At 41.5% G+C, this 15,717-nt stretch overlaps 3 protein-coding genes across 6 annotated transcripts in view; 1 reads left to right on the top strand and 2 right to left on the bottom strand.

Annotated features, from left to right (window-relative positions):
• The window catches only part of scaf8 (SR-related CTD-associated factor 8), a 49,949-nt gene extending 42,324 nt beyond the window's left edge, over positions 1-7,625 (bottom strand). For all 4 annotated transcript variants that reach the window (XM_084045668.1, XM_084045669.1, XM_084045670.1 and 1 more), the window contains exons 1-2: positions 7,484-7,625; positions 3,235-3,318 (exon numbers count right to left, since the gene is read on the bottom strand). In XM_084045668.1, the coding sequence (XP_083901794.1) occupies positions 3,235-3,318; positions 7,484-7,513 (114 nt within the window). In that variant the 5' untranslated portion in view covers positions 7,514-7,625. The remainder of the gene's footprint in view (positions 1-3,234; positions 3,319-7,483) is intronic.
• A 2,572-nt stretch (positions 7,626-10,197) lies between these two features.
• Positions 10,198-10,767, bottom strand: LOC311036124 (dynein axonemal assembly factor 6-like; the record flags this gene model as incomplete). The annotated part of the gene is made up of 1 exon (XM_084044648.1): positions 10,198-10,767. The coding sequence occupies one exon, from the start codon at positions 10,765-10,767 to the stop codon at positions 10,198-10,200; it is 570 nt and encodes a 189-aa protein (XP_083900774.1).
• Positions 10,768-14,305: 3,538 nt separating this feature from the next.
• On the top strand, positions 14,306-14,944 carry LOC311036123 (ER lumen protein-retaining receptor 2-like; the record flags this gene model as incomplete). Its single annotated transcript, XM_084044647.1, has 1 exon — positions 14,306-14,944. The coding sequence occupies one exon, from the start codon at positions 14,306-14,308 to the stop codon at positions 14,942-14,944; it is 639 nt and encodes a 212-aa protein (XP_083900773.1).
• Between the last annotated feature and the right edge of the window lie 773 nt (positions 14,945-15,717).

Here is a 15,717-nt window from a genome sequence, read left to right as displayed (position 1 = left end):
CCTCCTGCTTCACTTTCAGTGCTTTTGGGGAGCTGGGAGAGCTGCTGAGGGAAGGGAAACATGTGTTATTCACACAGCAACAGAAAAGATCCTTCACAAGGAAAACTGACGAAAGAACAAAGATGAATTAAACACATGACATGGCAGTAAATTGATCGTTAAGTGTGTAGTATCGTCATGAATTGATCTCCGAGGGCTGCAGTCCTTCATGGACTAGTGTTATAGGATAAGAACGCTTCTACTAAAGGAAAGACGTTAGTTGGCTCAGATCAAAGATTTACGACAAGCCGGCGAAGAGATGGTGACTCCTTGCAAAATAATCAAAACGATGTGAACGACTGTTCAGTTATGATTCACGATGAGACAAAACTTTACGCATTAAGCGGATAGTTCATCCAACAAATGACTTATTTTCTATCAAATACACACCCCATGAAGCCTTGAATTCTTTTTTTGTTCTTTTTTCGTTTTTGTCGCATTCCTAAGCCAATAATTTGATGACCGGCGGAAAGATGCTAATGTCTCCAGTAGGAGACTCAAAGTTGACACTTTGAGCCGCCGCTGGGTCATCAAATTATTGGCTAAGGAATTCGAAGAAAAAAAAATCTCCATGAATTCAAGTCTCCATGGGGTGTGTAATTAATAGGAAAAAAAAGTCATAAATGGTTAACGGTTTACTTAAAGACTTAGAGACTTTTTTTCCTAAAAATTCTTTCTTGATTGTTTAACCAACGTGGCCATGCTCCACACATAGTTAACATTCTAAAACTTCACCGCGGTTAATTCCCTGAGACGAGATCAGCCGGCTTCAGACATTCTGAGACGGCGTAGTTCACACCGTTCTCATTCTCCTCTACAACGTTCGGATTTGGCTTGTCGTGAATCTTTGATCTGAACTGGGCTTGAGATAATACCACCACCCAATCCATCGAGCATCTCAGAGAAACACTATGCTACGAGATTTTGCCTTTACAAGTCAGTTGTCAAACAAGATGTTTGGACATGGCCAGTGATTTCGCTATTGTGACCATTTATCAGTCTTTTTCTGGTCATAGGTCCAGCTTATGAGAAACCTAGGTTTGTTTTGCAGCAAACTGTCAACTTAAGAGAAATTAGAGTAAAGATAATGCTGCATTAAAAAGGGAAAATATCCAACTACAACTTTTTTTCGTCTCCTGAAATGGACTCAGTATTTCCTATAGATATGTAACCACTTAAATCGTATATACTTGGCTGACCGGGGTCCCCCAGGGGTCTATTACTAGCCCCCCCTCCCCATCTATTTTCCCTCTACACTAAACATCTTGGCTGAAAATAGCACATCTACAAGCTCATAACACGTTGTGGCGCTATGTGAGTTTGTATATCGGTATTTTGGCCAAATGTTTGGCTCCAGAATTGGAACACTAGGGTTTTTCATATTTATCAGGGACTAGACACAAACAGGAGTTTGTAGCATTGCCAACACAGCTGCCTCCCATTGCACTCACACCCTTCACACACCAGCTGCAAAAACACTTACAAATCTTTGGGAAATTACTGAGAATTTTCTTTTCTTTGTAAGTCATTTTTGGGCCACAGGAACTGAAAATGGATAGTGGATTGCGTTTTAGTATCTTTTTTGCATCTACTACAATGTGGAAGACCGATACTGCAATATTTAGACTCTTCCAATAAGCATGTTTGGAATCGTATTTTTTCTGCTGCAACAGAAATAAAAGGAAATAATAAACTCTTTTGAGCTGTTATGTTTTTGTCTGCAGTCTAGATTTTTAAATCCTATTGAAATGCACGAGTTTGGAAACTGCAACTAATGGCATAATTTCACCTCCATTCTTACAGGGGAAAACAATATTACAGTCAAAGCACCTAACTATAAAGCTGCAATCCGCAACTTTACCTAGTTAATAAAAGTTATTTTCTGCAATTGGGTAAGACCACTACTGGTTGACAAAGAAGTATTGCACTGAAAATACATCCTCTGCCCAAATGGGCTCTCTATCTTAGCTCAACGGTAGTAATGTCGGCGCTCACGCAGGGGCCCCAGGCTCAAAACCCAGGTAAGGACATACAGGTAACAGATTTAAGGCTATAATATTAGTGTCTGATGTTGGCACCATTCATTGCATAGCCAAGACTCCAAGACTCCAAGACTATATATAGGGAATCAAATGTTGTTTGTCCTGTTCTGTAGAACATTATCCTATCCATGGATGTTATCCTGTCAGCATGAGCTGCTGAATTTAATTCACTGGACAATTTTGGCCAAAGCAATACTAACCAGGTAATTTCCAAGCACCTTCTTAACCACATAGGCCCTGTTTCCAGTTCACCACAATGTTTTTTTATGAGCGCAGTGCATGTTTTTAATCGTTTATAACGGGAGCACCGCATTCTTGGAAACTCCAGCAGCTTGGCGTTGCACTGGGCATTTACCTTGCGCTCGCGCGTGCACATGAGGCTAAAATATTTTAAACTCGGGCACCTGGACGCGCTACCAGACAACTGTCAACTGCCCTGGCGTTTTCAGCAGAGAAAAAAACCCAGTGGACACGGGGCCTGAATCCCTATATACTTAGTTGACCCAGGTCCTCCAGGGCTCTATGCTAGGCCCTCCAGTAGTTACTTCTACAGCAATGTCTTGCAGGTTACATGTGGTTAAAGTGCTACATGATAATAAAATAATATGTCATACTATTAGTTTTCCATGTTCTGTTTAGGTCTTTAATCAGGATGCATATTAAATATGAACCCTACAGGATACAGATAAACTAGTCTAGCCCCAGAAATAAACTGCAATGAGTATAGATGTTGGCAAACTGCCCACCACACATTGAAAATGGATTAAAAAAAGATTAAAACTAGATTAGTCATATTCAGTACTTGTGTTGTGTTCCTTATTAAGGGTAACAACGATGGCTCAGGTCTAATAAAATTGTAAATTAGAAAGGCATTACCTATTAAATGTATTATCTGAATACATCAAGTCCCATAAATGACTGCAGTTTGCCACAAAGAAACATTTGGATATCCTTTATGGCCTTATCATTTAACGTTATGTTCGCATAGCCTGCATGAGAAAGGGACTGGCTTGTAACCTTTTGCATAGTGTTTTGCATAAAAATATATTTTAAAAGTGATTTATGATTGCAAAGGGAAGGATCTCACTTTTCCGACCGATTATTTTGTTCCTACATGTTTAGCCTGCCTCATTCTTCACCTGAACATACTTACTTTAATAGCTTTGATTCCCGTCTTGGTGATGTTGGTCATCTTGGCCTTGGAGATGGGAGGTTTGTACTCATTCAGCGAGTACAGCTGGAAGAAGACAAAATAAGAACATCTCATCAGCCATATATCTTCCAGTTCCTGTGTGTGTGTGTGTGTGTGTGTGTGTGTGTGTGTGTGTGTGTGTGTGTGTGTGTGTGTGTGTGTGTGTGTGTGTGTGTGTGTGTGTGTGTGTGTGTGTGTGTGTGTGTGTGTGTACCTGAGGCTGAAACAATACTGACAAGTGTGTGATTATTTGCAGAATATTCCAATTGTGATTTCAACTGTGATTCATTTTTCAGAACTTCAAAGTATAAAAACGAAAACTGACCAGCAACGCCTCAGTAATATGATATCAAGACAAATCAGCATTTCTATTTCTGTCTTGTTGTCAACACATGTATTGACAAGAATATGATTTGTGGAGCTCTTACAAATGAATAATGAATCCTTACAAAACAGTTTTAACAGGGGCTGCCGGGGCGTAAACAACGTGTTTTGCCCCAGATGTTGTTTAATTGTGTACACAGCAAAATCCTCAGCGTTTATAAGACCTGGAACGCATCTGTGTCACTTAAGATTTCTTTGGCTATTCAAAAATAGCAGATAGATCTGCTATTTTTGAAAAATCTTGAAAAAAGGTTTTGTTTTTGTTTTTCAAAAAACTGTTCGGATTTAGATTTTTTTAAAGAATCGTCTCAGGTCTTAATGGGTTAAAGGCATCGTATGTAACTTTTCCCTGCTTTTACATAACAAAACAATATATATTTTTTAAGCCATTATTTGCATTTCCATCTATACCACTTGAGTAGTGTGGTGGTGTGCAGACACACACACTGCCCTCACACTGTATTCTGGTGTTTTCACGGTTTGTTTTGGTAGCCCAAAAACGTCCCTGTCATCTGTCAAGCACCCAAATACAGCGAGAGGACAATGTGTTTCTGCAGGTAAACACCACCACACTGCTCCAGTGGCTCATAACTGCTGGTATAGACGGAAATGATTGGTAAAATATGTATATATTGTTTTGACATGTCAACACAGGGCAAAGTTACATACTATTACTTTAGCTATGAGAATCTGAATCAGAGCTACATTAACGCTGAGGTTCTTTCTGTGTGTAGGGATGGGGCGATATGAAAATTGCATGTCACGATTATTGTGGCAAAAATAATTGTGATCAACAATATTATTGCGATAATCAAAATACTTAAAATACCACTTTTGTCAACCTCTTGAACCCCTAGCAAACCTGTTCTGGGGGGGGTCACGTAAATCTGCTATTTTGGCCAATCGATTTGTGTAGAGCAGGGGTCTTCAACAGGGGGTCCGGGACCCCCAGGGGGTCCTCAGAGTTACTATAGGGGGTCCGCCAAATCTTTGTGTGATATGATTTTTCTTTTTACCTTAACCACTTGACCATAGCATCCCTTTTATGAGGAGAACTTTAGCCAAAAATAGCCGATCTACAAGCCCACAACGCCTCGCAGCGCGAGGCGTTGTGGGCTTGCAGATCGGCTATTTTTGGCAAAGAGGTATATAGGTGTAGAGGGAAAAAAAGAGCAGACCAAGTAAACAAAAAAAGAATAATCTGAAACACAATTTTATACAATATAGAGGGGGTCCCTGCTTCATCTCTCTCTCAGCTAGGGGGTCCTTGGCCTGAAAACTTTGAAGACCCCTGGTAAGAGCGTACCAAATGTGCTCTTTACAGGTCTGTTTGATCAAGTACAGAGGGTTTTTAAGTGGTACTGAATTTGCAGCTCAACAAAAGCTGAGATTTCACAATAAATAAAAATCTCCAGGATACGATTATTGTGAGCGTTTTTTTAAACCACAACAAACGATAATAGTCTCATCCCATAGGAGCGTACGTGATGTGGTGTCTTGTTCATCTGCACCGGACCCTGAGGCAGACGGCGCACTTTCAAGGCTATTGGTGTCCAATCAGTGGGATAATAATAACCCAGTCTCCTTTATGATCAGATGCGACATCCCCCGTTTTGAGAAATGTGTTATATATTAAATCAGGGGTCTTCAACGTTTTCAGGCCAAGGACCCCCTAGCTGAGAGAGAAAGATGAAGCAGGGACCCCCTACTCTATATTGTATAAAATTGAGTTTCAGATTTAAAGTTTTTTTTTACTTAGTCTGCTCTTTTTCCCCTCTACACCTATAAGCCTCTTTGCCAAAAATAGCCGATCTACAAGCTCTCAACGCCTCGCAGCGCGAGGCGTTGAGAGCTTGTAGATCTGCTATTTGTTCTGCTAATGTTCCCCTCAGAAAAGGAATTCTAGGGTTCAAGTGGTTAATGTAAAAAAACTAAATCCTATCACACAAAGATTTGGCGGGCCCCCTATAGTAGCTCTGAGGACCCCCTAGGGGTCCAGGACCCCTTGTTGAAGAGCCCTGTATTAAATATGAAATAATACAATATATAATTCAGTGTTGCATCTCATAAAGCCCATCTATCCCAGAATGATATTTTTTAGCCTGATTTAACCACTTTCTAGGATCATGTCTACAGTATACTCTCAATGCAGACTAATGATGGTGTGTGTGTGTGTGTGTGTGTGTGTGTGTGTGTGTGTGTGTGTGTGTGTGTGTGTGTGTGTGTGTGTGTGTGTTGTTTAGTGCATTTTGCGGTACAACAGTTAGCAGTTGCTAACTAGCTAGCTAAATCAGACAACCAAGGCATAATGGAATGAATGTGTAATAACACAATTATACACCAGTCTTTTTTCCCCTCTTTCTTTTCTTTTAGATCAGTAGGGAGTCATGGATGCTCATTTAAAAGCTGTTTTAATGATCATACTTCTAGTAAACACAATAACCTCCTCCAGGAATAGAAATTAGCCAATAGCTAAATAATAAACATCAAAACCAAGGCGGTTAGCTAGCATTAACTTTTAGCCAGTTAGCCAACTGTGGATGGTTGCTACAGTTAAAAGTCAATACTACTGACTTAACTGCAGATATTAACGGCTTCTAATTTAGTCTTTTAACCACAATATGCCCTTTTTTATGCTTAGGTTATGATTCTACATGCTACAAGCCCACAAAGGCGTTGCAATGCAACGCCTTTGTGGGCTTGCAGATCTGCTATTTTCGCAGACACTTGTTTGTGGGGGAAGAAATTGTTTTGTTTTTTGTGTTTCTAAATGTTGGCCTATAATAAAGACATGGTCAACATAGGCACCCCAGGGTGCATGTGGTTATTAAAGGTTTGGTCCAGGCATTATAAAAAAAGAGTTTATTTAACGGTTGACTGCGGCCTGCCTGGTGCCTGCCGCTCCATGGTACAAGGATACCAAGGATGCGTCGATTGCGTCACAAAGGAGCGCCGTCGTTGGAAATAAGGCAGTGCCCACCAGTGATGAATAAAGTACTCACATTCTTTACTTAAGTGAAAGCATCAATACCGCAATGTAGAAATACTTTGTTACAAGTAAAAGTCCTGTATTAAAAATGTACTTGAGTAAAAGTACAAAAGTATTGGTATACAATGTACTTAAAAGTACCAAAAGTAAAAGTACTCATGGTGGAGAAAGTCCAATTTCTCAAGTTCAAAATGTATTTAAAATATTTGGAAAATAGCAAGTAACACTGGACACAAAACAATATAAAACACTGTTTCCAAAACAGTGGGTCGAGACCCATTTGTGGGTCGCGAGTAATTATTCCCTTTTTTCTTGTTTCCTATATTAAAAAATATATAAATATCCCATTTAAAAAGATTTTTAAAAGTATAAACAGGAACATCACAACTTTACATCAATTAAAAAAACAATTCCAACATTCTTCAAAAGTATTTCATAAATAAATTCAGAAAATCGAATATTACACTTAACTAATAAAAAAACGCTTTTAGTAGTGAAAATAGCAGATATACAAGCTCACAACGCGGCACGAAGCGACGCGTTGTGCGCTTTTAGAGCTGCAATTTTCACTCATTTGACTTTTAGTTCTCGAGCTAAAAGGTTTGGGAACCCCTGATATATAAATAGCCAAAACAAAAATCAGGGCCCGTGTCGGTTGTTTGTGACGTCACGGTCGTATCCTTGGCATCTTCATCCTAGCCTGCCCTTCTCTTCTCTGCTAGCTTCCATCATGCTAATGCTAACGGTAGCGCAAAAAAAAAAACTGAACTCGACACACAAACCCCTCTCTCTCTCTGCCCCGTTCTTCAAACATTTCTGTGTGTTTTTCCAACAAACCTCGCTGTTAAAGGATTTGACGGCCTCCATGGTGGTGGTCGGGGGGTCGTTGTTTCTGCGGCGAGAAGAGTTATTTACATGGATATAAATCTAGATCTCTCCCTGAAGGAGGAAACATGCATGAGATGGAGACTGACTCACTGGCCCAATATGGCGCACCTTCGTTCTACTCACTACGTAACCCAGTGGTGGTTACAAGGAGAGCAGCGACCCCCTGTGTCCGACATCAGGCATAACAGGGAATGCTCACCGTTGTACTCCAATCGTGTATTGTACAGACACCAGCGCCCTCCAGTGTGCACATCACGCAATACATTACATCATGCAGTGGTTCTCAAACTTTTTCATGTTAGACAAGGACCCCCAAAATGATATATGTATTTGGCTGCGGACCCCCATCTCGATTGGATCTTTTCAAAAATAGCAGATTTACAAGCTCATCGCGCAGCACTCCGTGCTATGAGCTTATATATCTGCTATTTTTGAATAGCCAAAATATAAAATATGGTTAAAGTGGATATTAACTAATTTTGCTGGGGACCCCCTGGTACCCCCAAAGGACCCCTGGGGGTCCCCGGACCCCACTTTGAGCACCCTCCTCAGGGTTCCTCGAGGGGGTCCAAATGGTTAATAGGTCTGTAACTCTGAGAGTTGAGAGTCCTTGAAATTAAAAAAATTGAGAACCGCTGATGTTCCACCCAGTGGTTCAAAGAGACTAGCAACGCCCTGTCAGTTATTACAGGGCCTTCCCAGAGGCTCAAAGCAACCAATAGACACTTGTTGTGCAGAGTGCAGACCAAGACAGCTTTTCCAGGCCTTCAATCAGTAGTATCAAAGTTTTCAATCAAAGTATCAAAGTATCAAGTTCTTGATGCAATGAATTCCAAGTTAGAAGTGTCAAGAGACAATGGACCTCCCATAGGCCTACAGTGAACCAACATAGTAACACAGTATTGACATACATATTCTATATCCAATCGGAAGGGAGACACACACACTGATCGATCACAGACTGAAATGGATTTAAAAGAGTAGTTCACCCAAAATTGTACTTATTTTCTATCAACTACACACTCCATAAAGCCTTGAATCCATGGAAATGAGTCTCCTACTGAGTCTCCTATTGACCATCATCAAAATTATCAAATTATTGGCTCAGGGATGCGACAAAAACTAAAACATCTCCATGAATTCAAGGCTTCATGGGGTGTGCAATTGATAGAAAATAAGTAATTATTTGGGTGAACTACTCCTTTAAAGTAACCCATGACAAATATGTAATGAGGCGTGAATGTCAGATCAGTGGTGCATGGAGGTGCATGAATGCAGTGGTTAGTGAGGTGCAGGTCCAATGTAAAATACTAAGTTTGGATCACAGCTCCGCCCAGCCAAGGACCTGTTAAAGGAGTACTTCACCCCAAAAAATGACTTATTTTCTATCAATTACGCACCCCATGAAGCCTTAAATTCACTGAGATTTTTTTGTTTTTGTCAAATTTTTAAGACAATAATTTGATAACGAGCAGCGTCTATCCGGTAGGAGACGCAAAGAGACTCAAAGAGACAAAAAAATAAAAATCTCTATGACTTTAAGGCTTCATGGTGTGTGTAATTGATAGAAAACAAGTAATTTTGGGGTGAACTTTCCCTTTAAGACACTCAGAGTCCACACAAACACACAGGGCCGAGGACACAGGATCTGGGGTTGCATAACACAGTGAACTAACTTTAGTAACACAGTACATACTGACATACATACATGTTACAGAGACAGACAACACACCTCACATACAGTGCAGTGAGTGAGGTAACATAGTAACACAGTATATACTGGCACACATCATGGTATAGAGACAACAGACCTCACATAGAGTGAACTAACATAGTAACAGTACATACTGTACCCTCACACCTCATGGTACAGAGAGAACAAACTTCACATACTGTACAGTGAACTAATATTACTGACATACAGAGACCTCACAGTGAACTAACATAGTAAAACAGTACATAACACAGTACAGACACAAGACCTCACAGAGTGAACTAACTAACATAGTAAAACAGAAAACTGACTCATAAACCCAGGACTCAACCCACCCCAGCCTGAGCAGCTGTATCCTAAGCTTCCTATCAAGTTGGGGCCAGGTTGTATAAGGATGGGCTCCAACCAGTGCCAACCCAAGGTTTTTGGGGGCCCTAAACAAAAAGTACTTTTGGGACCCTTTGGTTGAAAACCACCTCCCAAGCCCCAACTAGCAAGACCTGGTTGGCACCAGCAGCATAAAATGTGATTTGAAAAAAGGTAAAAAGTACACATAAACACATAAACAAAAAGTAGGTAACTAATAGCCTTGTGACAGTGTGCTCAAGAAATGTGGCGGTGATTAGTCTAGTGGTTTGTGAGATTAGCCCCAGACAGACACAGACAGATGGGCATAATAAAGACCATCTTATAGATGACCACCTCCTTCAGAGCCATGCCTTAAAAAACAAAAGATGCCTTCTATGATTCCAATAATTCCTGAGCCAATAATAAAAATAAAAGAAAATCTATATTTTCAATCAATTCACATTTGCATTTGTTCAGGTTGTCCAGACTGGACAGGCTATGGTTCAGGCTATGGTTCTGACTCATAGACAGTAAAACAGCTGGCCCCTTGGGCACCTAGCTGTAGAAAAGGCAATGTAATCTAATGTATTCATTAATTATGTTACTTAAAAATGTGGGTACGGTTTATTAACAGGGTGACTTCCAGTTCCTCCTTTTCACTGTAGAACTGGGCCTTTCCCTCTTGGCTGTGGACCGCATGGGGAAGATGGAGGCCCAGTTTGTACTTTGGAGTCCGCAGATCAAGGAACGTGTCTCTCACGTCCAGGACCACGTCCGTTGCTTTGGTGTCCGGGAGTTTGACTCTCACCAGCATGGCCTCGCAGCACACGGACGACGGGTCCTTCCCGCTCATGCCCAGGAACACGTCCTCCGTCCCCACGCTCTGCTTCAGGATGATCTCATAGTCAGGTTGATGTCTGGGGTCAGCGAGGTCTTCATGACGGATCGAGCCTTCTGCCACCTCCTCCTCTTTCCAGATATCTTTAGTGTTCTTCTCATGCACGGTCGTGGCCTCTTTCGTAGTTTTGGTTGGAGGTCCTATGTGTCCGGGACCCAAGTGTGCAGAAGGAGCCACACTTTGATCATCTCCATCATCATCATCACCATCCTCTTTACGAATGAACAAGGCAGAGAGTGCCCGTAGGTTTTTCAACGTTCTAAAACCTTCCATTTTGTAATGACTTTGATCTACTGTAGAAACGTAATCAAATAAAGGACAAATATTATAGTAATGCAAGTTATGATAGTCATGTTTAATGGAAAATGTATTGCGGGCGGAATGTCTTCATCTGATGATGCAATGAGACAGTGTGACGACCGTATATAGGACGCCCGGCTCGTCATGACGTATTTGATGACGCCATGACGCCCAACTCTACCAGTAACCTTCTGAGGGAGTCACTTGTCAAAAAGAACAGATCTACGCGCTAACACTGCGCTCCATTCCCTGTTGCTCGGTTCAACTGGATGGCAGTAGTTGGTTTCTACGGCGTGGCTCTGTAGGAGCTAGCCGTCTGTAAGAGAGTCTGTCTGTTTGTCCAGGGATATTGGATGGATTAATAACTTTACTTTTATAATGTAGGCCTTAAAGTCAAAGAGGCTGGGATCAGGCTGAGTCATACGTCAGATACATCTGACTGACAGTTTTTGGAATGTAAAAGGGTATTTAGTCACTATTACCAGTAACGGCTGCATCATGGCATACGATGTAGATGTTGGGTTTATCAAGGCAAACTTGTCAACTATGATCCAAGAACATTGGAATCCCTAACAAAACCCTAATATATTTTAATAACATTAAATAATAAATATTTCATTTCACAATTGTATATAAGACCTAACCCTAACCCATAACTCCAACATTTTATACGTGTGAAATGGTATGGCCATTATTTGGGATAGATTGTAATAATTGTATGATTTGTGACAATGAAAGCATTTATTTTCCCATTATATGTATTCCGAAGCTTTTTGGCTTGACTTTCATGACTGGCTTTATCCAGGCATTATTTATGGGCTTGTCCTGGACAATAACAACATTACTTTTTGAGTGAATAATGCTTTGGAGAGTTTCCATACATAAATCATTGTATATGTTAAATCTCTTATTCAATGTCTCATAAGAAATGATGTACGTAATGTTATAAAAGCTCTTAAGCGAGAATGTTGTAAAACTGTGTAACATAATAGATGTAAATAATGGTTTATGTGGAAAAATCCTATTTTTTTTATGTTGAACATTACATGTTTTGTATTTTGAAGCTACTCAAGACCTTATTGTTCCAATAATGGCAATTCACAGTTGTAATTTACATCTGTTGTTGACTGTTAGATAAGGGACAGAATTGCTCAGGGACCTAGGACTCAACCCCAGCCTCTGCAGCTGGGTCCTGGACTTAGCCATGAGGATATACAGTACAATGAGGCAGACAATGGTCGCCCTGTTCGGCCATTAGACTAATAACTAATAACTACCATACAGACACTGACATTCCTGCATGGAGGCTGTATCATAATATCACTGATTCACCAATGTATTCCATTGCTCCTCAGTAACACTGTAGGGTGTGGTTTACTGTTGACACTGTAACGATATAAGTGTATTCTGTTGATGTTTTAACGACACTGTGATTGTGTGTATTTGCTTATATACAGTATATAGGGCAGACACTGTAATGACCCTGTACTTGTATATTTTGTTTCTGCATAGTCCAGGCTACTGTAGTGGGTATATACTGACATATACTGTTGTTCATTAATGATGGTGTTTTAGTGATGTTATTCCTTAGTTGTTTTGTATCACTTCCCTTGCTGTATCTTACAGTATTTCTCTTACTCTGTAGCCTGTATGTTAGCTGCTGTGCTTCCCTCTGCGATTGAATTCCCCCCACATTATCAATAAAAAGGTATATCTACTGTATCTATCCTGTCGTGTCGATGCCAGATGGTAAGGATGGCTAATCTCTCAAAACCACCACACCGATCAGCATCACATTCTTGTGCATGCTGCTGTTATTATCTCAGACCCAACGCTCTTCCAGTCAATATCCTTGTTTGTCTTGTTTTACAGCTATCGAAAACGTCAATAACATGTTGAAAAAACGTCAGAAAAAGGCTTGCTTCCCTGTGAATCTCTGACTTCATGTTGATCACATCATATTCATGACCAAATAGTTCTGACCAATTATGGGGGACGGCAGGACAGTGGATCTGAGAGTATGAATTCACAAAATCGTAAACATATTTACACAAAAAACACACACAAATGCGCAAAATATTTGTTGCTAATCGGTGGGTTTGCGAGACCCTCTTCTAGATTAAATGCCTTCTAGGATTTACTTCTACGCTGTAAAATCTGTTGAAAAAAGGACACGTTGATTGATACTTTGTTTGACTCAGTCGTGTTCTATGGGTGGATTAAAGAAAAATCTCCATTTTCATTAAATCCACTTCACATTTGCGGTAAGGTTTCTCCATCATTCCTTCGTTTTGGCATAGGCCATTAGTCTATTCCAGGCGTAATCCAGTTGTCCATGGCCCAGACTGAGCTTCTTCCGAAGGTCTGAAATCATATTTATCTTGTCATTACATTCTTTGTACCACAACAACCTCTGCTCCTGCCACTTCCTTTCCTTTTCAGTCCACATGGTCGACAGTGTCTCTTCTATTTCATTTGTTTCATGTCTGAATCGTGTGTATTTCTCCAGAAGCTCCTGGCTGGGGACAATGTCTTCATGCTCAAACGTGATCATCTTCAAATTCTCATCTGTCTTCTTGCCAATCATCTCTTTCATCGTCTGGTCATCAGAGAGGAACCTTTCAGCCATGGCCCGAATTTGGCCAATCAGCGCCATTCTCTCCTTTTCGGTTTTCTCACGCTCCGGCATGAACACCTGGTTCATCTTCTGGAGAGCTTTGAAGGTGGTGGCAAAGTCCGTTTCAGCCACAAGAAGTTCCTGTCCCATCGACCCTCTTGACATCTTGTAAAGGTAACCTGCCACAAATGAAACAGTTGCAACAGCAGCGGCGCCAAAATAGGATATCATCTTAAACTATGACATAATGTACAAATGACACAGTTATAGTTTGGCGACCTTATATAGGACACCTGACTCGTATGATGTATGGTGTTGTGTTATGACGTATATGATGCAACAACGCTCTGCTCTACCAGTAACCTTCATCATTACAGTAACACACTGACTGCGGTTCGGATACAGTAATCAAAGTGTCTAGTTAAGTTAAGTAAGACTGACCCTCAGCACAGGAGCCCCTCAGGGATGTGTGCTGAGCCCTCTCTTTTATTCCCTGTACACGCATGACTGCATAGCCAAGCACAACGACATGGATGAGGTGAGATCTCATCTAGAACAGAATCTGTCTGTTTGTCTGTGCGTCTGTCTGTATTGTGTCTGTCTGCAGACGAATATTGCAAACTACTGGACCGACCAACGCTAAATTCCCTGAACACGCTTCCAGTAGGCCAAGAAAGTAAATCCCTGGATATTTCTCCCATATTATTTATGTGTGAAAATGTTTGCGCATGTGAGCGGTCTCAGAACTCACATTCACCTTTTCGCTGTCCCTCCATATTTGGACAAGATTGTTGTGACAACATGATGGCGTCACCTATCCAATTGGGAAGCCTTAAAACATCGACATCTTCTCAATTCACATCCGTTCGTTCAAATCATTCTACTTTTGCCGCGATGAACTTGTTCAGGTTAACAGGAGATCTGTCTCATTTGGCTGCCATCATCACCCTGCTGCTCAAAATATGGACGAGCAGGTCGTGTGCAGGTATATCTGGGAGAAGCCAGATCCTGTTCGCTTTGGTGTACACCACTCGCTACCTGGATCTCTTCACCGGCGTCATCTCCCTGTACAACACAAGCATGAAGATCATTTACATCGTCTGTTCCTATGCTACGGTCTACCTGATCTACACGAAGTTCAGGGCAACATATGATGAGAACCACGACTCCTTCAGAATGGAGTACCTTGTTGGTCCTGTAGGAGTCCTGGCTATTCTCATCAACCATCACTTTTCTCCGCTCGAGGTCCTGTGGACGTTCTCCATCTATCTGGAGTCTGTGGCGATCCTGCCCCAACTCTTCATGATCAGTAAGTCGGGCGAGGCCGAGACCATTACGAGCCACTACCTGTTCTGCCTCGGTCTCTATAGAGGCCTCTATATCATCAATTGGATCTGGCGTTACTATTCTGAGGGCTTCTATGAAGTGAATGCCATCGCGGCCGGTTTGATCCAGACCATGCTCTACGCTGACTTCTTCTTCCTTTACATTACCAAAGTTTTGAAAGGCAAGCGGCTGGAGATTCCCATATGACAACACTGAGGACGACGTGAGATGGAGAGCTCCTAAGTTCATTTCATTCAAATGGTAAATGTCTAAAAAGTTAATTTGGATGTTAAAATTCCACGTAAAGATGATAGCATTTTGGAAACAGCCACATAATGTCTGTCAACCAAACAAAGAGTAGTTTTAGAGGAAAGACGAACCAGACACGCCAAGCTAAAATGGTGGAGGCTGGACCATGTGATTACACTCCGAAGAAATGGCAACACTGATGAAAATGGCCCTCTCGCCCATATGCAGTTGTCTTTAGCTGGGTTGAAATGAACAGTTGAGTCCTACAGTACAGTAAACGCCTTGCTGAGGTAGAGACCGTCAAGTTGGATCATAGTGACAGACTTACCACCCTGGAGCCCGATGTAGCTGACCTTGGACGAGAAAATAGAATCCTCCAGGAAAAGCTAGATGATCTTGACAATTTCTTCCGTCACAACAACTTGTGGGTGTGGTGGGAATACCTGAGGGCTGTGAGGGATGATCTGCCACGAGTTCATGTCCAAACTGCTGGTAGACACACTTGCCGACAACAGGTTCATGACCCCCCCTCCACAGCTGGAATTCGTACACCCCATGTTGGAAAGACCAGCGGCCAGTGAGCGACCCCATCCCATGATAACGCGGTACCTTCGCTTCCAGGAGAAAGAACGGGTAGCAGATCTGGTGAAGAAATGAGGACAACCGTCTTATCAAGGGAGTACGATTTTTATCTTCCCAGATATGAGTGCCCAGCTCACTAAGAAGCGGCC

The sequence above is a fragment of the Gymnoscopelus microlampas genome, assembly GCF_963454915.1.
Source record: "Gymnoscopelus microlampas genome assembly, chromosome: 20".
Lineage (NCBI taxonomy): Eukaryota > Metazoa > Chordata > Actinopteri > Myctophiformes > Myctophidae > Gymnoscopelus > Gymnoscopelus microlampas.
Note: the sequence above shows the minus strand (reverse complement) of the source record. Positions and strands in the feature narration are given on the sequence as shown.